At 38.7% G+C, this 24,611-nt stretch overlaps 5 protein-coding genes across 5 annotated transcripts; 3 read left to right on the top strand and 2 right to left on the bottom strand.

The window, feature by feature from the left end:
- Window positions 1-1,536: 1,536 nt before the first annotated feature.
- Window positions 1,537-3,870, top strand: LOC125188640 (N-alpha-acetyltransferase 50). Its single transcript, XM_048085611.1, has 4 exons — window positions 1,537-1,649; window positions 1,742-1,944; window positions 2,998-3,120; window positions 3,452-3,870. Exons 2-4 carry the CDS (start codon window positions 1,788-1,790, stop codon window positions 3,667-3,669), a joined length of 498 nt encoding a protein of 165 aa, XP_047941568.1. The 5' UTR covers window positions 1,537-1,649; window positions 1,742-1,787; the 3' UTR covers window positions 3,670-3,870.
- A 257-nt stretch (window positions 3,871-4,127) lies between these two features.
- On the bottom strand, window positions 4,128-6,125 carry LOC125188641 (probable histone H2A variant 3). The gene is made up of 2 exons (XM_048085612.1): window positions 5,968-6,125; window positions 4,128-4,626 (listed from the first exon to the last, which is right to left on the bottom strand). The coding sequence occupies exons 1-2, from the start codon at window positions 6,076-6,078 to the stop codon at window positions 4,330-4,332; spliced, it is 408 nt and encodes a 135-aa protein (XP_047941569.1). The 5' UTR covers window positions 6,079-6,125; the 3' UTR covers window positions 4,128-4,329.
- A 1,293-nt stretch (window positions 6,126-7,418) lies between these two features.
- LOC125190273 (probable 1-deoxy-D-xylulose-5-phosphate synthase, chloroplastic) lies at window positions 7,419-12,569 on the top strand. Its single transcript, XM_048087535.1, has 10 exons — window positions 7,419-7,771; window positions 8,905-9,024; window positions 9,113-9,274; window positions 9,395-9,539; window positions 9,664-9,932; window positions 10,016-10,298; window positions 10,460-10,752; window positions 10,837-11,115; window positions 11,221-11,505; window positions 12,205-12,569. Exons 1-10 carry the CDS (start codon window positions 7,616-7,618, stop codon window positions 12,352-12,354), a joined length of 2,142 nt encoding a protein of 713 aa, XP_047943492.1. The 5' UTR covers window positions 7,419-7,615; the 3' UTR covers window positions 12,355-12,569.
- A 1,962-nt stretch (window positions 12,570-14,531) lies between these two features.
- Window positions 14,532-17,650, top strand: LOC125190651 (boron transporter 4-like). Its single transcript, XM_048088002.1, has 12 exons — window positions 14,532-14,610; window positions 14,692-14,878; window positions 14,961-15,099; window positions 15,169-15,334; window positions 15,406-15,572; window positions 15,679-15,852; window positions 15,925-16,020; window positions 16,090-16,206; window positions 16,295-16,608; window positions 16,689-16,971; window positions 17,057-17,221; window positions 17,294-17,650. The coding sequence occupies exons 2-12, from the start codon at window positions 14,721-14,723 to the stop codon at window positions 17,315-17,317; spliced, it is 1,803 nt and encodes a 600-aa protein (XP_047943959.1). The 5' UTR covers window positions 14,532-14,610; window positions 14,692-14,720; the 3' UTR covers window positions 17,318-17,650.
- A 2,366-nt stretch (window positions 17,651-20,016) lies between these two features.
- Window positions 20,017-24,314, bottom strand: LOC125186861 (potassium channel AKT1-like). Its single transcript, XM_048083337.1, has 12 exons — window positions 23,915-24,314; window positions 23,051-23,407; window positions 22,914-22,971; window positions 22,503-22,820; window positions 22,169-22,414; window positions 21,985-22,083; window positions 21,877-21,909; window positions 21,617-21,799; window positions 21,332-21,526; window positions 21,189-21,264; window positions 20,534-21,124; window positions 20,017-20,362 (listed from the first exon to the last, which is right to left on the bottom strand). The coding sequence occupies exons 1-12, from the start codon at window positions 24,127-24,129 to the stop codon at window positions 20,109-20,111; spliced, it is 2,625 nt and encodes an 874-aa protein (XP_047939294.1). The 5' UTR covers window positions 24,130-24,314; the 3' UTR covers window positions 20,017-20,108.
- Between the last annotated feature and the right edge of the window lie 297 nt (window positions 24,315-24,611).

Here is a 24,611-nt window from a genome sequence, read left to right as displayed (position 1 = left end):
GATTCTGCAAAACGGTTTTTCATTTTCTGTGGTTTTTTTGTATTTGGATGAGTTGAGTGTGTTGTGAATTTTGATAATATTTGATACTTATTAATTGAAATGGAGTTTGGTTTGAATTTTTAAGCATACTAGTAGTTTATTGGGTTTTGCTCATTTTTTTATCACCAAAACAGAATCATGTTCGAGGCTTTTTGATTACTAAAATAATACTATCATGAATTCATGATTGTAGTATAATTTTGGTTTACAAGAATGAATTGTTTTTTTTAATCTATTATATGGACAAAAATCACGTCATAGTATTGTACATGGAGTACTAATATTTAAGGGGTCTATAACTAAGAATATGAATTGACTCATCCTCTCCTCACATGGGAAAGTTTATCATAATAAAATTAAATTAGTTCTCTTAATTAAGTGAACTATTCTTTGCTGGGCCCATTCTCATTTGTGCAGCCCAATTAGTTCAAAATTTCAAAAAGCCCCACGCATTAAGGCTCAAATTCATGAATATTTTATTTCTAGAAATAATTAAGGCCCATTATTTACATTTCTGTCAATTTTCATTTCAAACATAGATATACCATCATTTATTTTTGTTCTTGTATGTCGAAATAAATTAGTAGTATCAATTTTAGTGACCAAATAATAACGGAGTAGTAATTTTTCTGATTCAATTATGTGACATCGTGATTAATTCCCAAATAATCCTCCCAATTTAAGAAAAAAATAAAATTGAAAAATGAGTGTATTTTTTTTAGAGAACATCTTTTTTGGTCCACGAACTTTGTCAAAGTATCATTTTAGGTTCGTGAACTTTGAAAATATCATTTCAGGTCCATCAACTATGGGTTAATATCATTTGAAGTACTTTTTTACTATTTCCAAGTTTTTTGGACAAAAATACCCTTGATACCTTAAAGGGTATATATTTTTAATAAACTTATCATATACTCATATTTTTTTATAAATATCTTTACTATATATTTTTGATGAATTTTCTAAATATAATTTGACCTTAAATATTATCACTTAATTTTGTGACATGCAAGAAAAGGTCCTTATTTAATTTTTTATTATTAAAGAAAAGTTCTTTATTCAATTTTAAAATTCTTTAATATAAAAAATTGAAGAAAAATAATTTTACTTGCATGTCACATAATTAAGTGATAATATTAAAGGTCAAATTATATTTAAAAAATTTGTCAAAAATATATTGTAAAGATATTTATAAAAAATATGAGTATATTATAAGTTTATTAAAAATATATACCCTTTAAGTTATCGAGGGTATTTTCGTCCTATAAAACTTGGAAGTAGTAAAAAAGTACTTCAAATGATATTAACTCATAGTTGATGGACTTGAAATGATATTATAAAAGTTTACGGACCTAAAATGATACTTTGGCAAAGTTCGTAGACTAAAAAAGACGTTCCCTCTTTTTTTTTTGAAAATTATATATTTTCTTTTTTTAAAAAGCCTCGAAAAGTCAAAATTGAATGAAGGAAATTTTAAGGGAGTGGCAAAATCGTCAACAACAATAGTGGAGGGGTTGGCAGCAAAACGCCGTCGTATATGTTTTCATCCCCATTTCTCTACAGCCGCCGCTTCTGCTACTTCTCGAAGTTTCGTCGTTTCTTTCCGCAGTGTAAACATCTCTCTCATAAATCTACAGTTGCAATCGCCTATTACCTCTGCTTGTTCTTCAGCCAATTTTGATTTGTGATTGGCTAATTGCAGATAGATAGGTGTGATTGAGAATCGAAATTGGGTTGAAGTAGGAAAAATGGGGAGTGCAGGGAGAGAACTCACAATTTCTCTGGATGGTGTGAGGGACAAGAATTTGATGCAGCTGAAAAAGCTCAACATCGCGCTGTTTCCAGTTCGCTACAACGATAAATACTACACAGATGCTCTCGCCTCCGGTGAATTTACTAAATTAGGTCCGTTCTCACTACCAGGAATGTGTTTGTTTTTTTCTGAGATTTTTCTTGATTTCATGATTAATTCGCATGTTAATTTCTTTAAGTAGTTGAGAATTGTTGCTTTGGGGCGACAATTGGGGAAGTGGATTGGAAAATTTTATTGGTTGGATCGAATGATCTGTTTAGGCTATGCTGAAGGAATTGGTTCTGTTGTTACAGATTAGGTTACATAATTAGGCTGATTAATGGGAGAATGCTGGCTTTTTTGCTATTGTTTGTGTGGTATTATTTGAAATGTTGGATTTTTTGCTGTATGTAGGAGAGAATTCAGTAGTACTTGTAACTAGTTAGTAAAAATATGAATTGCCAAAATCATCTTACTTTGGGAGTTTAACATTTCAATAGAACCATATCCAATATTCCCATACTCGAACAAAAGGCACCTGAATTCTAAACATGTTGGAGTTTCAGTAATTGCATTTGTTGAAAAGCCATTATCAGGGAAAAAAATAGTTGGTCTTGTTTTAACTGCAGAGAAGTAACAGTAACTTTATTGTATGTTAGTGGTAGGCTTCAGGCGTTGAGTTTATTACTCTTACACGATATTGTTCTGTACTATTTGCGTTGCCTACACAACTGAAAGGAGAAGGGATGGTGTTCCCGTGTAATAGCAATAAATTGTTGGCATACATAACTCACCTAACTCAGATTCCAGTAGTAAGGGGATTACACGTAGTTGCCTTTGCTATTTGCATGAATATGTCCATGATTACCTTGATTCAAAATGAAAGAGAATTTGAGTATATTTCTGTCCTCTTAGTGAAAACTGAGATGGAGTATGTTGAATGTAGGTGCTTTTGTAGTCGGGAGATGTGTTATGTTTTACTAGAATAACTGCTTGGAAAGGAGAATCAAGGAAATGTAACAGAGAAAAGTATGCTGGTGGAATTTGTAATACTGGAAGATAGCATGATTTGGAAACAAAACGGAAAAGCATGATAGAGCCTTGCTATATTTATGTTTCTAGGAGATTATGTGCGCATTCTGAATTCTGAAATTTCATCTTTTCAGCCTATTATTGTGACATTTGTGTCGGGTCTATCGCCTGCCGTCTTGAGAAGAAGGAAAATGGCGGTGTTCGTGTATACATAATGACATTGGGTGTTTTGGCTCCATATCGCGGGTTAGGCATTGGTAAGCCTTATTGTCTCTTACCTCCCTTGGAAATTGTTATGAACTAAGATTTTGGTTTTGTAAGCAAAATTGAATAACTCAAGAGCCTTAAAAATTGATGATCATGTCAAGTACTTGCGAAGTTAACTGAATATTTTATCAGCAAATCGTTTTTTTAGTGCTCAAGAGTCATGGAATCAGTCTTGGTTTCCCACTTAAAGGGTGTATCTATACGTAGTTGATTGCAGTCAACAGTATGAGTGTCTCAAGATACTATCATAGCTGCCCTCAGTCTTCTAGTTGAGAATTTCTAGCTGTTGATTAAAACTCTGTTCCACATGATGTTTTGTAGGTACAAAACTGTTGAATCATATTCTTGATCTCTGCACAAAGCAGAACATTGGTGAGGTCTACTTACATGTGCAGACAAACAACGATGATGCCATCAAGTTCTACAAGAAATTCGGGTTTGAAATCACAGACACTATCCACAACTATTACACAAACATCACGCCACCAGATTGCTTCGTCGTCACAAAGTTCATCACTGAGCACCAGTCGGCGAAATGATACACTTGAAGAGAGTTTCTTGAACACTCAGTGTTGCTATCAGGAAACATTTTAAACCAGTTTTGGGATCTGGAGAGTGTTGAGTTCAATCATTCATTGTTCGTCGGTAAAATTACCAAAGTGAGTCAAGATTTCTTTTTCTGGAATGTGTCAAGATCTATTATTTCATTGTACAAGAAAAAAAAGTGGGTGTTGGATTTAGATGTGTTATGTCAGATTTTGCTTCAAATTTTTGCATTTTGGGAGATGAATTGACTCTTGATTACTACTCCTATTTATTATAAGCAGACAGCTTATCATATAACTTGATTTTAAACCTTTTCATTTAGAGGGTTAGCCATTTGGGTTGAAATATTTTTAACTGATATAATTGATTCTCTCTCTCTCCATGTTTTTGTCTTTCAGAAAACTATACTAAAATAACTTAAATAAGGACATATATAAGCCACACCAAAACAAGCGAGAAGATTTCACAGAAACTCTTGAAACAGACAATAATGAACACCATTCTTGTCTACAAACATTGTAGCAAAATACACAGACAAAAAATGTACACAGACTAAGCTCGTAGCCCTAATACCTTAAAAACCACCTCCACGATCAGCCGGTCGACCGCCGTTGCAATTTGTGGAGAGACAAAAAAGGGACACCTAGCAGCATTCACTCCTTGGACGACTTGTTGATTAGGGACTTGTGGATGTGTGGGATCACACCACCACCAGCTATGGTTCCTTTGATAAGGGTGTCGAGCTCCTCGTCTCCACGGATTGCCAGCTGCAGATGCCGTGGTGTGATACGCTTCACTTTCAGATCCTTGCTCGCGTTCCCAGCCAGCTCCAACACTTCAGCCGTTAAGTACTCTAGAATGGCGGCTGAGTAGACTGCAGCTGTTGCACCCACCCTGCCATGGGCCGTTGCTCGAGCCTTCAGAAGCCGGTGAATACGCCCAACTGGGAACTACAGAGACAGAGATGAAATTATAGCAAATTGCAGATGATAGGTAAAATGAAATAATAGATCTTGCCACATTCCAATAGTCGTTTTCTCGTCTATGACATTACGGGATCCAGACAAGAGACAACCACTAGTCTTGTATCACGCTATAACTATCTACTTCAATGGAAAGAATTAAACAAGATGAAGTCATAAAATCAAGAAAACAATTCAAGCTAGAATATTATGACTTCGATTTCCATCCTTGAGCTCAAAATCAACTTACTAGTGTATAGTTCAAGATAACCTCGTTCCAAACACAGTGCCAAGAAATCAATTAAATGAGCTAAACACCAAAAAAACAATTCAAGTACGAAGATCTCAGGTTTGATTTCCATCCCTGAGCTCAAAATCAACTTATTATAGTTCAAGATAACCTCATTCCAAACCTTAGCCTAGACCTCATCCAAACAGGATGCCAAGAAATCTTAGAGAAACTCAATCCAAATATGTTCCTTATGTGATCAAACTAACTCTTTGCTTACGAGATCGAACCTCAAGCATCAAACCTCCTTTACATAATATTATCAAGACCCCAATTTCCTAGACTTAAGCTACGTAGATTCTTGAACGTATTTTCAGTAGCAAGTTTACCTTAAGAGAAAACACAACCCAGAGAAAAGAACAACTCTGATTCAGTTTCATCCTTGATAATATTAAAAAAACACTCCCTCATCTCAAAATGTATTCTTTTTTATAGCCCCGACCTTATCCTCGAACATCAACAGAACCCAAAACAAGGAATTCTACAAAAATGGGATTCATCACATGATCATGAAATTCATTAAACTATACAAATGAGCAAATGAGCATTTTTTAATACTCCTATATTTCATTGTTACTGACATTAGTGATACTCTCTCCTCTCAAATCCCCCAATCAGTTGTTTTCCTAAATTCTGAGCAAGTTCTTTCCTTCTTCAAGTTTCTAGGGTTCTTATTTTCAATCTCCCTTTTAGTGTGAGATCATAAGTTATAACTCATTTCAATTACATGAAACTCCCAAAACACTTCAATCTAAGCAAGAAAAAAGAAGAGGAGCTCCCCATGAGCAGTAGAGAATCACGAAAGCCACAAAAAATCCCAAATCATTTACTTTATTTTCAAATTGGCGACCCACGTCAGTGCTGAGCTCACAAAAACGCAATTCAACACAAATTGAGCAGAGAAATTGAAGCGTTAGGTAGAATTGAATGGCGAAAACGAAATTAAATACGCAATTCAACCGAAATTTAGCTGAGAAAGTGAAGCGATCGGTGGAATTGAAGGGTGAAAAGTGAAAATGAGGTAGAGAGAGAAGGAAAACCTGAAGACCAGCGCGGGAGGAGCGAGTGATAGGCTTCTTCTTGTCCTTGTCTTTGTCCTTTGAAGCTGGGGTTTTACCCGTCAACAACCCCTTGGCTCCCTTCCCCGACATTCTCTTTCTCTCTCTGCAAATCCACTTTTTCGGAAATTTGATTGAACTGATGAATTGTTGAGAATTGCATTGTGCCCCATGATTTATGGGAATACTGTATATTTCCCCCTATTAATTTATGGAATTACATTTAACTCCACTTTGGACTTTGAAGGAGAGAGATGAAATAGAAAATGTAATTCTACATATTTTACATTTTATGTGATGAAATCATCAGTAAGCACCGGTGTCGTATAGTTCATGTCAACAAAATTGACTTATTTTTTAAAGTCATAGAGAAATTAGATAGTTTTGGGCATCAATTATTACTATATGATTTGTAAAATTACTAAATTATTACTCCTAACAATTTTTGAAGTATTAAAATTAAATTAATAAATAAAAACACTAATATTAATGTTGACTAAATGAGAACGAAACTTATAATATTTCTCTAGACAAAGTATATACACCATCAGTTTCACTATAGTTGAGTTATTTTACCATTTCAGAAAGTTTCTTCATAGTTGAGTCATTTCCTTATATGGTAACTTTTTTTTTTCTTTTTTACTTTACTTTCTCTTACTTTATTCTCTCTACTTTATTCACTTTATACTTTATTCTCTCTACTTTTTTCTCTCTCTTACCTTTTTATCTATTTATTTAACACACTCAATATTTATTTCTAAAACTCCGTGCCGAAAAGTTTCGCCTCAACTATGACGAAACGGAGGGAGTACTACTCCTATACTAGTATATGGCTATAAATTTATACTTCATAGCTCGATACTCTTTTCGAATTCAAACCGCGTAAATGCTAATGTTTGATACTTCTAAAAACATGATTTTATTATTTTTTTTTGAAAAAATATTACTCCCTCCGTCCACGAATAGGAGTCTCGTTTTTCCATTTTGGTCCGTCCACGAATAGGAGTCCCGGTTCATAATTACCATAATTGTAAAGAGACCCCACATTTCACTAACTCATTCCACTCACATACCATTTAATACTAATATATACAAGTGAGACTCCTATTCCAATAACTTTCTTCCACCTACTTTTCTAAACATTTCTTAAAACCCATGCCGAATAGAAATGAGACTCCTATTCGTGGACGGAGGGAGTACATGCTTGAATCCAGTGATCATATTAAAACATGATTAGCATATAAAATTTCTCCTTTGGGCCCACAAAATTGCTCAAATTAGAATCAAATACTCCTACTAATTTTTGACAATCCACATTTTACCAATTTAAATTTATGAACACCCAAAGATATTTCGAAATAGCCCATGAAAGGCCCATACGCTTTCATCTGCAAACTCCAGTTGACATATCACAGCATCATTACATCACTCCTTGCCAGAATTCAAGACTTTGTCATTTTGCTTCACTCCTTTTGTTCATATTCACCAACAAAGCCGTAAAAACTTGAGATTGATTCTTTCTCCAGAACTTTCTGGGGCTTCTTTTTAAGGATGATCGTCTGATTTTTAATTTACAGAAAAAATTTTATCTTGATTTTGTTGGGGTTGCAAAATTCTTGCTTCTTGCTCAATGGCTGCTGCTCCCTGTCGAAACCCTTTTGGGATTAGTGCTAATCTTGATGGGAGTTCAAGATTTTTGTCTCGGAAACTTGAATTCTCAGCTGTTAATTTCCCTCCGAATGTTGAATTTTCAAGACTCGGTTTTTATCGAAGTTTGGTGTGTAAGGTGAAATTCTTTGCTTCTGTTGTTGTGTTTTGAGATAAGAATTGGTTTTTGTTCATGGATGGATCATAGCTATGCTCTTTCAATTGATATTTTTGTTTACTTTTATTGATGTTAAACAGCTCTTTTATGTGTGTGTGTTTTAATTTTGGGTTTTTTCATGTACCTGAATTATCATTCACCTCTACTTTTGATGTGTGTGTGTGTGTGTGTGTGATAATTTTGGGTTTTCATGTATATGGAGTATCATTAACCTCTAATTTTGTGTGTGTTGGTTTTCTTTGATTGAGATGATTAAGTAAGAGTAATGAGCTCCAGATTTTGTTTTTTTGTTAGTTTTAAATTTCCATTTGATGCATGTTTGGGTACTTGGTTTCGAAATGATTTCTATATATAGATGAATTTCAATAGATTTTGAAGGTAGGAATGCTGAATGCAGCCAATGATAATGGATCAAATTTGAGGATAATCAATTAGTCACATTCCCTTATTAAGCATTGTGGTTCCCTACTTGAATAGTTGGTATTAGGGTTGAGAACTCGTAGCGTTCTCTCATTAGGGAGGATGATGTTGAATGATGCAGAACAAGTTTGTTTTGGTAGTTATGAATAACAAGACGTTGGAAGATTGCTTGTTGTTATATGCTGTAGTATTTCCTTATATTGTGCAGCAATTATGTGCAAGTGTTTTCAGATCAATACAAGTTATTAGGTTTTGTCGGTAGAGTAGTTAGTATTAGGGTAGAGAATTTGCAGCGTTCTCAAATTAGGGAGGATGACGTTGTATGATGCAGAACGAGTTTGTTTTTAGTTGTTATGAATAACAAGATCATTCGAAGATTGCTTATTGTTATTATGCTGTGTTTCCTTAATTTGTGCAGCAATTATGATGCAAGTGTTTTCATTTATGTACGAGTTGCTAGGATAAAATTATTCTCCGGGAATTAAAACAGACTATTTTTTTCGTTTGAGCTTCCACGTGGCTTTGTTTGCTATCAGACTCTACAAAGTTATGAAATTGTCTTATTTTAGATACGACATATGGCATTTATTGGCACGGGAGTACCCTCGCTGTTTTGGTTACATAGTTTCTTTTTTTGAAATTCTCGTCACTGAATATGACATTTATTGATGTAGGAGCGTGGAGGTCATGTGCATTGCTCATCGAACGCAGATGGTCCAACGAACGAGGAGGTCCTCACACCAGTTCTTGATATGATCGACAGTCCCATGAATTTGAAAAATTTATCTTTGAAGGTTTGCCCATCTTTTATTAGATATATTTTCATATATAAACTCCTGAATTTTGAATCTTGAATCGACATGCCTCTGAAATTGTGTGCAGGAGCTGAAGCAGCTGGCAGATGATATTCGCACGGAACTATCCATCTTGTCAAAAACTAACAAATCTTTTCGACCTAGCTTGTCCGCCGTAGAGCTAACAGTTGCTATTCATCATGTTTTTAACGCCCCGGTGGACAAGATAGCCTGGGATATCGAAGACCAAGTAAAGATCCAATTTTTACTTATGTATTCGTGTATAAACATCAATTCATCACGTATTTATTGCGTAATTAGTGTGTACCGTGTCACTTCATTCACTCTCCTCTGCTATTGGCTTCAACAGACATATCCTCACCAGCTTCTCACGGGGAGAAGGACTCGCTTAAGTAAATTGGGGCAGGCTAACAATCTTTCCAGCTATGCGTGTCGTAATGAGTATGACCCGTTTGGAACCGGGCATGGATGTAGCAGCATATCTTCCGGACTTGGTAACCCAATCGAAGTTGCATTTATTTCGTTTGCTTTTTTAGATATCTAATAACGCCTTTCTTTACTAGGTGTTGTTATATCATAAATTGGGCGTTTCAACTCGAACTTCTTGTTTTTATCCAGGAATGGCTGTTGCACGAGATATTAAGGGGAAAAAGGATCGCATAGTTTCGGTAATCAGCAACGAAACGACCATGGCCGGACAGGTGTATGAGGCCATGAGCAATGCTGGTTATTTGGATTCGAATTTGGTAGTCATATTAAATGACCGCCATCACGCCTCAAACCCTAAGCTCGATCAAGCCCCGAAGGTTTCGATCAATGCTGTGTCTAGTACTCTGAGCAAGCTGCAATCTAGCCAATTCTTCCGCAAATTTAGAGAAGTCGCCAAGGTATCCATGATCCTCCATTAATGACAAAAACAGTATTAACTTGAGGAGATCTCTACATCTTAACACTTGCTCCGTTATTTCAGGTTCTTACCAAGAGAATAGGCCGTGGGATGCACGAGTGGGCTGCCAAGATCGACGAATACGCACGAGGGATGGTGGGGCCTACGGGGTCAACTCTGTTCGAGGAGCTTGGGTTATATTATATTGGCCCTGTTGACGGACACAACATTGAAGACCTACTTTGTGTTCTGCACGAAGTGGCTTCATTGGATTCGATGGGGCCGGTTCTTGTTCATGTCGTGACAAAGGAAGAGTATGCCGGCGAAGATAATCAGACGGGTAAAGCATCGGAAGACGTTATTGAAGGTTCGCTCCATTTCCGGTAGTTCCTGTTAGTAGTTTGGCTTTCTACGATTGCTTTTGCTCGAATAGCGAGTCTCGTTCTCATTTCTGTAAAGCTCCTGTCAATGGTCATATTACCTTTCAATCTTTAATTCCTTTCCTCTTCTTGTGATGCTGGCAATCAGGTCCGTGTACCATTGAATTGGGGCCCATCAGGTCTCGACCCCGAACCTATAGCGACCACTTTGTGAAGGCTTTGATCACCGAGTCTGAGATAGACGAAGATATTGTGGTGGTCCATGCAGGAATGGGGATGGAGACGCCATTTCGAACGTTAAAAGACAAATTGGGGGACAGATTTTTCGATGTTGGTATGGCCGAGCAGCACGCAGTTACTTTCTCTGCCGGTCTTTCTTGTGGTGGATTGAAGCCTTTCTGTGTAATCCCTGCGTCGTTCCTGCAGAGAGCGTACGATCAGGTTTTCTAACTTCCCTGCCCGAGCTTCGATCTTGAATTCGGATTTCGAATACATTTATCTTGATTCCGCTTTTGATTTGATCAGGTAGTTCACGACGTAGACAGGCAGAAGATCCCGGTGCGTTTCGTCCTCACGAGTGCTGGACTAGTCGGATCCGATGGTGCCGCGCACTCAGGAGCCTTTGATATCACATTCATGTCGTGTTTGCCTAACATGATTGTGATGGCACCGTCCGACGAGATCGAGCTTGCTCGTATGGTGTGCACGGCTGCCGACATCGAGGACCGGCCGGTTTGCTTACGCTACCCTCGGGGTGCCATTGCCAGTCTGGACCCTAGCATGTATCTTCGAGAGCCAATCGAGGTAGTGTCACCGTTTCGACTGCCTCGTGTATTTCGATCCGCTATTTAATTCGTACAATCTTGCTTTAAACGGAAGTTTCTTATACATTCGTTCGAATACGATTAGGTTGGTAGAGGAAGGCTACTCTTAGAGGGTAAAGATATCGCTCTACTCGGCTTCGGTTCGATGGTGCACAATTGTCTTCGGGCGCATGCTGTGCTCGCGCAAATGGGTATAGACATCACCGTTGCCGATGCGAGGTTTTGCAAGCCGCTCGACATGAAGCTCGTGCGGATGTTGTGCAAGAACCACAAGTTCCTCATCACGGTCGAGGAAGGTTCGATCGGAGGCTTTGGAGCACACGTTGCTCAGTTCATTTCCCTCGACGGTCTTCTAGATGCCGGAGTCAAGGTAAACGTTTTCGTACTCTACGCCACTAATGGAATAAACATGCTTATGATCTTTATATATGTCGAGAGTCGACTATGATGAGATTTCGTATATCGTACGAGAATTCGGTACCACGGAATTGGGACTGTGGAATTGGAATTGAATCCTTCAATTCCAAATCCTATGTTAAAATTGAACACTTTCACACACAGTTACACACACTGTCGTGCACACAGTTACACAATTTCACACACACATGCACAGAGTCACACACACTCTCACACACTGGCACACACACGCACACACAGTCACACACACACACACACACACACACTAACACACACGCAATCAACCATCTTCCAATTCAATTCAATTCAATTCAATTCAATTCAATTCAATTACGAAAATGTCGAAAGGTCGTGTACCGAACGGACCCTGAGAGTTTTCTAAAAAATGCCCCGATCTTCGATAAAATCACAAATTAATATCCGACCTTCAAACATCTTCCATTACGAAAATGTCGAAAGCTCTTGTATAAATTGTATTTTATTTGAACTTTGTGTTATTATTGAAAAATGCCTAGTTATTCAAGAAAATGTTGAAAGTTCGTGCATCACCCAATATTTTATCAAACGTTGTAGCATTATTGGAAAAACGCTCCGTATAGTGTCTAACAACATGCTTCTTTTCCGTTTTTCCTTCCATTCGTATTTGTTGCAGTGGCGCCCGATCACGCTGCCCGACAACTATATCGAGGCGGCCCAGCCTAACGAGCAGCTTGCAGCCGCGGGGCTGACCGGGAACCACATTGCTGCAACGGCGTTAAATCTGCTCGGTCGCACCCGCGACGCTCTTCTGTTGATGTGCTAGTGTATGTACCGTGGACAAGTAAATAAAAAAAATTGGATTAGGTATTAGCATGAACAAAGAAACATGTATAGAGTCTTTGTGCAGAAGTGAGAAAAAAAACGTCGACGAATCTTTGAAATTTGTCGATTTTATCCTGATCTTTAACAATTGTATCAATTTTATCACAATCTTTTGTGAATTATCAATTCAATGATAAAATTTTCTACTTGTGTCAATTTAATTATCAGAATTACACTTCAACAATTGTTATGTGACATGACATGTGGGATGATTTCTTGTTTTATAGTACTATTTATTCTGAAAAATAAATTGATTTATTATCATCATGTGCAATTTATATCTAATTTTTCGAAACAATTATCTAAATATTTCGTTTTAAATTTTAAATTTTATAAACAATTTTAAAACGCAATTAATCATTTTCATACCTTTTTTATTTTATTTTGATGTAAAATTAGTACTCCTACGACTTTATTAGTTATTACCTTGTTAATTTCATATGTACTTTCTAAAATTACAGAAAAATGTACTAGTATAAAAAACAAAATAAACACAATTGCGTAATTTTTCAATCTTTTCAAGACCTCTTCTAGTATGCCTTGAATCTGTATAGGATTAGATTTCCTATTTGGAATAGGATTATATTTTCTAGGCCCAGTCTATCTAATGTGTGGCCATATATATGAGAGTAGAGCACATAATTCTTGCAATCTGAAATCTGTAGCCACAATCTGAAAACACTCTGAATAAAATCTGATCTCCGTTTCCTGCCCGTGGAGGTGGCCTACGCAACGTTGATAAACCACGGTAATCTGTGTCTTCTTTACGTTTCTATTTGTCTCGATTACACAATTACTCTATTCTGTCACAGCAACCTCAAACAACTTTGTTATATTTCTATCAAGTTTTTAAAAATGACTAAGAAAAAAAAAAGCACTAGATTTCACCCAAATCCCCAACTGCATGCCGTTGATAAAAAAGCGAAGATAACATCATTTTCCTATTTTTATTTTCAGAATAGTGTTATCTAACTTTCTACCCATTGCATTGATTTTGATCATTTAAATGTTTTCTGCAGCGGAAAATCCCAATTTTATTTCACAATTAAATGTTTTCTGCAGCGGAGTACATGCTTAATTAAAAAAAAAACTCTTTAATTTTTATAAAAATACAAAATTACGATTTAGGGAAAAAATGTAACTGGAAATCAAAAGTAGGTGTCTGACCGAGTAATTTTTTCACTAACACTATCGCCGCTTTTTACGATTCAAGTAAATTTTTTTAAGAAGAGTAGAAACATCAATTCTTGCGTTGAATCAATGCATGCAATCTTCGCTTTCTCTTTCTCTTTCTCTGTAATCTGAATCTTTCCCTCTCTAAATACAAACCTTCATGCATCATCATGCATCAGAAAGAGGAGGTGAGTTTTTTCTTGTGTGTTATTTGGTTTCTGTGTTGCAAATCATCCACGCCCTGCTAGAAAGATTGAATCTTTATTACAACCCTCTTCTTATTTTTTTTAATTGTGTTGAATCTTGAGTTTGCTTTGGTGTGTATGAATTTCACCTCAAGACAGTGTGTATGTGTGTGTTTCATGATTGGTTGCATTTTCCTGTAATTAGTGGCAAATTTCATGTTTTTTTCACTCAAGAAGAATTGGGGGGGAAATTGATGAATGGTTGAATTGATGATCATGAATCTTGATTGAGACTGTTTTTTATGATGTATTATTGTCTGATGTCTGATTTCACTCATTTTCACATAGTAATTCATTCATAAAGTGTTTCTGAAATACCTTTGATTTGAGTTTAGGGATCACATTATCTTTCTATAGCAGTCTTTATTAATTGTGTGTGTAATTGTACAGATCAAAATATTTACTAATGAATCATAGTATCTTATATCTATGAATATATGTACATGTGTGTGTGAATGTACTAATCAAAAAATTTACTATGAATCTTGATTTGTAGTCTTGTGAAATGGGTGGCCTAAAAACTCCTTTCAAAGGAGTGACTGATGATTTGAAAGGAAGGCTTAAATGCTACAAAAAGGATTGGCTCGATTCATTTAGTGCCGGTCCAAGGTTCAAATCTTCGTTCTTGCTCGAAAATATCACTCTTTATAGCATAATGTGAATGTTTATCTTTGCTTCCATACGCCACTTTTGCAGGATTTTGGCTCCAGCAGCATACATTTTCTTCGCCTCTGCTATCCCCGTGGTCGCCTTTGGGGAGCAGTTGAGTCGAGAAACAGGTCACTTTCTTAAAAAAATGATGGTGTTCGATGTTTTATGCAACAATGTCAATGAAAAGTTTGTGTTATTTTCATGTTAAGACGGGAGCTTGAGTACTGATGAGACGCTTATGTCTACTGCCATCTTTGGTGTCATCCACTCGATTTTTGGGGGGCAGCCGTTGCTGATCCTAGGCGTTGCAGAGCCTACCATTATAATGTACTCGTATCTGTATAGTTTTGCCAAGAGCAGCATTGGAAAAGATCTGTATTTAGCCTGGGCCGCATGGTGAGTGATTTTTTTTACTATTTCATAATTTTTTTTTGATTGCACGGTTCGTTCGTTTGATGGTGTCCTTTTATGTGAGCAGGGTGTGTGTGTGGACTGCATTGATTCTTTTCCTTCTCGCTATATTCAACGCTTGCACGATTATTTCTCGTTTCACGAGAGTGGCAGGGGAGCTCTTTGGCATGCTGATATCCGTGCTTTTCTTGCAAGAAGCCATCAAGGTATATACATACTACATTCCGCGCACATTCCTCAATTTTTTTTTGTAACTAGTAGTAGTCGAACCACAGGGCGTTGTGAGTGAGTTTCACGTCCCACAAGGCGAAAATGGCGAAGAAGAACAAAACCAGTTCCAATGGCTTTACATCAATGGATTACTCGCAGTTGTGTTCATGTTTGGTGTGCTTATCACTTGCCTGAAGTCGAGAAAGGCTAGGTCGTGGCGCTATGGCACAGGTACGGGAGTTGTATGTGTGACTTAAAACTCGTGGCAGTTTAACTTTGTACCTTTTATGTGTGTTTTGCAGCCACGGTGAGGAGTTTAATCGCAGACTACGGTGTTCCATTGATGATTGTGGTGTGGACTGCCTTATCGTACACTGCACCGAGCAGACTCCCCTCAGAAGTTCCGAGGAGGCTGATCGGTTCGGCTCCCTGGAAGAAACAGTCGTTGAACCATTGGTCTGTGATCAAGGTAACAAACACTTGCATAATTAGTCGAATCTCTCTAGAGTTTGTTGCTTACGTGATGTTAGAAAAACGAGTATCTAACACATTTGAAAGCGACATCAAATTTGCAGGACATGGGGAAGATATCAGTGGGCCATGTGTTTGCTGCCTTGATACCAGCAGTGATGATCGCGGGATTGTACTTCTTCGACCACAGTGTCGCCTCACAAATGGCTCAGCCGAAGGAATTCAATCTGCAGAATCCTCCGGCCTATCATTATGACATCTTGTTGCTTGGATTCATGGTAAGTGTGATTGGTATCTTTAGCTTCAGGCATTGTGGATTTGGCTGAGATTTTTTCCGTGAATATACGCAGACTTTGCTTTGTGGCTTGATCGGGCTTCCTCCTTCGAACGGGGTGCTTCCACAATCTCCTATGCACACTAGGAGTCTTGCAGTCCTCAAAAAGCAGGTGGGGATGCGTTTTGTTGAATTTAAACCCATTTTTTTTAATACTAAAAACGCATTCTCGGATCTGCAGGAGATGCAGAAGAAGATGATGAAGCACGCAAAGGAAGGGATGAGCCAAAACGCGAGTCAGTTGGATATATACGGAAGAATGCATGCTGTGTTTGTTGAAATAGACAAGACACCTCCTGTAATGTCTCTGCCCCTCCTCTTGCCCTCGTTGATTTTGTAGTGTTTGGATTATAGTTAGTCGTAATATATTTGTCGTGTTTCTGCAGCACGCTGCACATAAAGATTTGGCAAATTTGAAAGAAGCTGTGATGAAACACGATGGTCAAGATCGTGATGAAAAATTTGATCCCGAGAAGTGTCTTGATCTCCACTTGCCAATCCGAGTGAACGAGCAGAGGATGAGCAACTTGCTGCAGTCTGTACTTGTTGGGATCGCCCTGTGCGCCATGCCCGTGATCAGGATGATACCAACCTCCGTCTTGTGGGGGTACTTCGCCTACATGGCCATCGAGAGCCTTCCCGGTAACCAGTTCTGGGAGAGGCTGCTGCTGCTGTTCGTCCCTCCACGTCGTCGTTTCAAGTAACAATCCCTGAGCCTCGTCTCATTTTCAAAAGGTTGAATCAATACCATAACTTGTGCATGATATCTTGGTTTGGCAGGGTCATTGAGGAGTTCCACGCCTCGTTCATTGAGTCTGTTCCTTTCAAATACATCGCGATGTTCACTCTCTTCCAATTCGCGTATCTTCTCCTCTGCTTTGGGATCACGTGGATACCTATTGCCGGGATTCTATTCCCCTTGCCGTTTTTCCTTTTGATTAGCATAAGGGAGCATGTCCTGCCGAAGATGTTCCCGCCTTACTATCTGCAGCAGCTGGATGCAGCTGAGTACGAGGAAGTCGTGGGGCATCCGTTCGCTTCCAAGAGGGGGCAGCAGCACGAGGTACGTACGTTGCGTGTGGTTGTGGAAACGACATTTTTAGACTCGTTGAAAAACTGAGCATGAGTTTAATGCTGTGGTGAAGCAGGATGAAGGAGGATTCACTGACACTGAGGATGAAGGATTATCCCCCGATGTAACCAATGCGGAGATTTTAGACAACATGATAACTCACAGGGGGGAGATCAGGCACCGGTCGATGAGCTTCAGCGACAGGCACCAGTCGTTGAGCTTCATCGACAGGCACCGCGAGGTCAGTAAAGAAAGGAAACAGGATGTGAGTTGGTTATGATTCTTGTGATGCATTGTGTTGTTTTTGTTGCAGATTGGAGGATCGTCGAGGAGGTGAGGAGACGGGGCAACGAGATGTCTCTTTTTTGTCGTGGAATCGTGTATTGTTCGATTTTTTTTCTTCTATCATCTACAACTAGAGTAGCATAGTATGTGCAAGAAAATTGAGGCGCGGGATGGAAGAGTGCGTGCGGTTGATGATAGACGAAGAGCCGAGGATTCCTCGGACTCGGATTAGCTCTGCAGGAAGCTGCATTGCTGCTTCAAGTAGAGAAAAAAAAGAGAGAAAAGAAAATGAAGAAGAAAGTCAGCTTCTTTAGTTCATGTATAGTGATGATTTTTGTATGAGTAGTTTATTTGATCCATTTTTTGAACTGATGCAACAGACTGAGATGCCAACATCATTTTTCTTGAAATAAAAATGATTTTACTATGATATAAGGTGTTTTTGTAGGTAAGTAATGTTATTTTTCAATGTCATTATTGTCGTAGTTCGAGCTCGAAATTGTAAGTTAGGTTAATTTTACAATTTTTATAAAAATATTTTTGGACATTTTTTGCATTTAACTAATTTTTTGGTTAATTCGCAACATTCATGAATTTCGATATTTTTTTGCATTTTCTAAACTTCGGGTTTTTTTAAAAAAGAGTGAACTACTTATGAATAAGAGTATAGTACTATTTTCGTCCTTAACATATGACCGATTTATAATTTTGATCCAGAACACTCACTTTTCAAAAATTAAGTTCAAAACAAATGAAAAATGGTATCGTTTGCATCCATTTTTTACGGAACCGTTAATTCTTGACGGTCAATAGTTATTTAGCGAAAATTTGACCAACTTAGACTTAATCTGAGATTATTAATTGGTTAATATTTTGCTAAATAATTGAATATTAGAATTTGAAATAAAAAAACAAACTCCTCTTTCTTCCAAAATTAAAACCCTCCATTCTTCCAAAATTTTCTAAGTCTAAAAAACACGAAACGTCACTCTCTTTTCTATCTTCTCTCGCGCCCCTCTCTTAAGAACCCTAGCTCCGATTCCGACCAAGAAGCCTGATTCCAACCGATTATTGTTAATTGTCATGAGTTTGATTACGCCCAACTCGCTGTTCCGTCACACCGACAGTCTCGGAGAAGTGAAACATGCATACTCGAGAAAGAGGAAGACGACAGAAGGACGTCCGCCTGACGAACAAGGAGCATCGGCTTCGTCGGATGTTGTCGGTTCAAACCCTAGTTCTTCTCCTCCGATTCCAGAAGTCCGTTGTTCTCCAATTCCAAAAGTTGAAGACGACGAGGAAGCAAGTCGAAAAATGAACCCTAGTCCTTCGGTGGACGACAATATTTTTTTTGGGTGTAACTGTGGTTGTTTTTTAGCGTGTATCAAGTGTAAATGACTTATGACAATAGGACTCTGTTGTTTTTGATGCAGTACCTTATGTCTATGGCTTTTTGATCGTGTAAATGTTCAGGACCAATTCGAAGTAAAAAATGAATATGAAGGACCACTTTGTATTGTATTTTGTTGTCCATCTATTGGTTCAATTTGATGTTAGTTTATTGACATAGTCGACGAAGAAACAATCACATATGAAGAAGCAATCCCATAAAGTATGAAACCAACATCACTTACAAAATTTTGTACCTGTAAGTCTGCAATTGGTGTGCGTAAATATTTAGGACCAAATGGAAGTAAAAAATTTGCATGAAGGACTACTTTGTCTTATATTTTAGGATTGCCCAATTAGGGCTTTCGGAAGATTTTTCTAAAAAGATTATGAACGATTCACTTCAAAAATTCAAATACGAACAACAGTGTTACAACAACAAAAAATTCAAATTACTTATCTACTTCAAAATTCAAATACGATTCACTTTGCAAACACTACATCAAATTACTTGAATATATACAAAATTGTTGCAACAACAACAAAACAAAGAACAAAGCTCAAAACACTCACTAATTTTTAGATTTTTTTTCTTAATTTCGGTAAAATTCAAAGCCAGCTCCTCAAAATCGGCACCACCGACTGAGGTTGACGAAGAAGAGGCTCGAGCTTCAACATCATGATTTGGCTCGCACCACTAGAAGAAACTGCATTCCTTCCTCTCACATACGAAGTAAAGCTTCCCTCTCGACGGTTTGCCTTGTCCGGTGACAATACGGAGCGCCGCCGTCTTCTTACAATAGCAGAAAGCGTAGCTAAATCGGAGGTCTCCGAAATCACGAACGTGGTCGCGGTCGATGTCGACAGAGTTTCGGCTACACGTCGAACGGCTCATGTTCGAAGGTGTTTGGTTGTTGCAGAGATGGAGAAAAAGAATTAGGGTTCTTGGGGAGGAAGAAGAATGAGCGGGAGAAAAGGGGGAGAGAAATTTGAATGAATTGAGTGTTGGATTTTGTGTTTAATATTAGAGTATTTTCACTATTTTCATTTAGGATTTAAAAATGTAAAATCCAAAAATAAAAAAAAAAATCAATTTGCTACGGTAATTAAAATAAGCTAATCGGGTCAAATTCTCGCTAATTGACGGTTGACCGTCGAGAATTGACGGAACCGTCAAAAAAGGACATATTCGAGAGCGTTTTCATTTGTTTTGAATTTTTGAAAAGTGGATATTCTGAACCAAAAGAGGATTATACTCTATAAATAATCATATTTTGAGTAGCTTTTGAAATTGTCTTTTTAGTCGTCTTCTTTGTTTCTTTATCTCTTTCTTTTTCATTTATTTTGATCCAAAGTTCCGAATAAACTAATTAACTCATCTGTTTGTTGCATTTTAAAAAAAGAAGAGATTAAACCTATAGTCACATTACAAAAATGTTGCTACAAACATAGTACTAACTATCCAAAAACAGATGATCACCATCTCTTATTACAGCCAAGTCTTCAATCAAGGCTCCAGCTTCTGTAAGAATTTTTGTAGGAAGGAACCCAAACTTCTGATACCCCCATTCCATGAGCTCATTGAGAGATCCCGGCAAAATCACGAGGCCACCTTCAGCGTCGTCTCCACTCCCTGCACGCCTCACAAACACTCTGATTTGTTTGGAAGGCGAGGAGATAAGCGGAGGAGTCCCGAGGATCATTCCTCCTGCATGATACCGAGACATCATCAGTGACATGTATTCTCTTCGTCCCATTCAAATGAAGCATTTCTTTTCCAGTACGGGATTTTATGTAGTTTTGTTTGGGAACGTCCCGAACAGGAAACGTGTCATTTTGAATGGGACGGAGGGCGTAGTGATTAATCTCACAAACTTACCATGACTAGGTGTACCGCCACTCGTTATGATCCCCGCCAGCGACTTCTGGAAGTCGCTGACACTGTATCTTGGGAGCGACGAAGAGGCTCCTGTCTGAGGCGAGGAGCTCCTGTCTTCATCGTCCTTGACCCGAGCCAGCGAGGATTCACTTGCATGCTTCTTAAAGTAGGGTGCCTCCTCTCTGTTAAGAGGAGGGAGAGACGTGGTCTTCTTAAGGTGTTGAATGGTATCAAACAATGCCATAATCTCCTCGCGGCCTTTGTCGTGAGCCAAGGTGCGTGGCGTCCATCCGTGGGAGTCGGGGATATCTATGTCCGCGCCTATCTCAATCAGGAACTTGACGGTGTCAACCTTGTTCTGGTCTATCGCGGTGTGCAGGGCCGTGGTGCCACTGCCGCTGAGGGACATCACATTCCCATTGAACTTGGTGATCTCTTTTAGTAGCTCTATGTCGCCTATCTTGGCAGCGTGGCAAGCGAACTCGCCTACATCGCCCGAGTCGAGTTTCGCCCCATTGTCAACGAGCACATTGATCACACCCTCATGCTTCCCCAAGATTGCATCCATCAGAGGTACTTTCCCTTCAGAATCTGCAGAAGCACATCAGTTTAGTTTTCAAGTGTTTTTTAAGCAAAATATACAGCAGAAAATTACCTCTTTTGTTAGGATCTGCTCCATTATCCAAAAGAAGAACCACACACTCTTTGCCTCCATTTGAGGCTGCAAGATGCTGCATACACCAGCAATGAATGAGGTCTATCTTTACAACACATGATGCTATAAAATACGCGTCTTACCAAAGCGTTGCGCCCATCTCTGTCAAGCTCATTCGGGTCCAAGCCTCGTTTGAGCAAACGTTGCAGCAATAGGTCGTCCTGCCTTGCTGCTGCAAAACATAAGGTGAGAGGCATGTCCACTTTACCTTGAGCTAGCATGTGCTCCATGTCAGCCAAGATCTCTTGCATCACCGGATCATTCTGCTGTTTCAGATGCTACACGCGATGATATACAACCCATACGAATCAGCAACAATTGCATCATCTGATCTGATCAGATAAAGATGAACCAAAAAATGACCAAACCTCAACAAGATTGTTCATGATTATAGTCCCGTCTTCAAGGTTGGCTTGAAGCATATTGATGAGTGAAGAACGGCTCAAGCGGAGAAGCTGGCTCAGCCGTTTCGTTTGTACAGTGCAGACATGAGGCCGGTAGCAGAGAACGCCTACTTCGCCATAAATTTCCCCTTTTTGCTCTTCAATCACCTTGTGTTGTGACATAAATCAACATCAAACCTTATCATAATAAAGGGTGGAATTTCATCAGAAATAGACTTACTTACCACTTTACCTCCATTTTTGTCTTTGATAAGCTCCTGCAACCAAAGGAACAGCATCAGAACACACACACACACGCACACAGGGGCGAGAGAGAGAGAGAGTGTGTGTACCACTGCACCAGTAACCATAATGTACATATCAGTAGGTGCCTCATTCTGCAATATTATATCTTCTCGGGGAGGAAAATACTCGCCCTTCATCTCAGAGACCTTTGCGAGATTGAATCATCACCTTAGATCAAGAACATGAAAATCTAGCTAAAAATGAAATGAGGCAATCAATCCGAAGCATTACCAGCTGAAAGAGAAGATCTTTCGACACCCCTTGAAACAGATACACCTTTTCAACAAGGGGGTAAAACAGAAAATGCAAAATGCTCGCGCGTATCGCCTTTGGGAGAGCCTCAAGAGTTTCTTGCTGCTGCAGCCCTTCTGAATCAGTTCTATACGTCAAGCTCAGGTGCGCTAGCATCTGTTCCTGCAAGCGTTCGGGCAGTCGGTTCCTCTTTGCGAAGCTTGAGGCCGTCTCAATCGACTCTCTCTAGAAACACACAAATCCATGTTCACTTTGAAGCACACAAGCTAACAAATCCATAACAAAAAAACAAAATTTCAAATGTAATACTCACAAACTTCTTAGTTTTAAACGTTGCTTGAACAATCAAGTTGGTCATGTTTCCTATGACGTATGAGTTCATCCCAATGTTGAGAAACACATAGAAAATGGTGAAGATCATCTCCTCTTTGTTCACAGCATGATAATCACCGTAGCCAGTGGTGGTGGCAGTGATGCTCGACCAGTACACTGCTATCACATACCGATGAAACAAAGAATACTGCGCGAAATCTGCATTCACGGCTCCAATCCACGTCTTCGTTGGATCAGGGTGTCTATCAGCAAGAAGATAGAAGAAGCAACCAGCAGCATGAATCTCAAAGAGAACTACCTACAATGGAAAGCATGGCTAGCTCTAAAATGTGAATTCCTAATTCTCATATCACCACAAATACATAAACCATAATATCCCCGAAACACTCACGCATGTAAGCTTTGCAATCCGAACAACGTAGTAGTTACGGTTCCTGTCTTTCTCCCATCTGTGTCAGATCACACACCAATGCATCAGTAAACCATATAATTCAAAAAAAAGCTCACTGAAGCATAGTTATTCTTCACCTCTGAAACATGGCACTGGCTCGTCTGAGACGCCAGAGGCGAAGTATACTGACATAGTTATACGCATTAGGCATGATTTTCTGAGCAAGCTGAGAGGGCATTGTGGAGATCACGTCAAAGATGAGCCATGTTTTGGCATATCTCAATGCAATCATCTTATGATCATCGACTAGGACGTACGTTGACTTGTCAAGGTAGGCCACGAAGAATGTTAGAACGATGTCAATGGCGAAGAATCCATTGACAACGTTGTCTGTGATGCCCAAAGGCCCATTGTGCTCTATAGTGAAACTGAATTCGAAAGGGGACACCCATGCTGTGTAGAAAACTAGTATGATCAGAAATCTCTCCCAATATCTGCAACCATCATTCACAAATTTTCAAGTCATCAGCAAAAGAAGTTGACAAAGCACATTAAAATATGGGCAAACCATAAGCAAGGAAACAAATCAAGCTAACTCGTCAACAAAGAAATTGATAAAGCACAATCAAATCTGGCCAAATCATGAGGAAGGAAACAAATCTAGCTAAAAGAATTTAAAAATAACTGCTCAAACAGGAGAACTAATCTCAACAGCATCACTCCGATGGTACAAACCAAACACGAAAAACTCATCCCATAAGAATTGTCAATCAAAGACAGTCCAAAGAAATTGACAAAGCATTAGCCAAATCATGATCAAGGAAACAGAGCTATGAAATCGACAATGCACTATCAAATATCGCCAAATCATGAGCAATGAAAACAGTATTAACTCATCTTTTACAAAAAAAAACACACCAATTGAGAGCATGAAATCAACATAAGCAATCCGAATTAGGGAATTAGGTCAAACCACGAGCTAGAGATGAAATTAAGCGAACCTATAGCGCGGATCGAGCGAGGAGATGACGAAGGAGCGGAGCTTGGGCTTCCATGGGAGATTGACGCCGAGGGCGGGGAGGATGTCGCTGGAAACGCTGTGGTAGCTCCGATCATCGGCCGAAGCTCTCTCGATTTCGCTCTCAATCTCTGCGATTTTGCTCATCGAGCCCATCCCCGCCTCCCAGCTGTTTTTGCGATGCTTTTGCGGCCCCATCTCGCGTCCCTCTCTCTCTCTCTCCCTCTCTCTCTCTGATTATTCTCGTGCGAATTCCGCACCTAATTTCGCCATGAAAAGCAACGGTGCATGCAGGATCGCAGAAAGAAGCTACGTACCATTCATTTCTGTTTCCATTTTTGGGTATTTATAGTTTTCCATTTGGAAAGAGAGAGAAAGAGAGAAAAGAAACTTTCTTTTGTCAAGAATAGTAAACGAATTAGGGTTTTTTTTATAGGTGAATAATTGAACCCGAGACCTTTGGCCTCATTCATGATCACTTTGTTAATAGGAATGAATTAGGCCTTCTTGATATAATCAAATGGGATTAAGGTCGGATTGAAATGAGAAATGACAATTTCTTTATGTATAAGCAAACGAATAAAATAGAAATATGAGTTACATTTTATTCCATTATATACCTAAAATGGTCTTTATCTTCTGATTTTTGAAATGATTAAACACTATTTTGAAATTTTCTA

This window comes from Salvia hispanica, chromosome 5 (assembly GCF_023119035.1).
Source record: "Salvia hispanica cultivar TCC Black 2014 chromosome 5, UniMelb_Shisp_WGS_1.0, whole genome shotgun sequence".
Lineage (NCBI taxonomy): Eukaryota > Viridiplantae > Streptophyta > Magnoliopsida > Lamiales > Lamiaceae > Salvia > Salvia hispanica.
The sequence above is the reverse complement of the archived record's forward strand: the minus strand, read 5'-3'. Positions and strand labels throughout refer to the sequence as shown.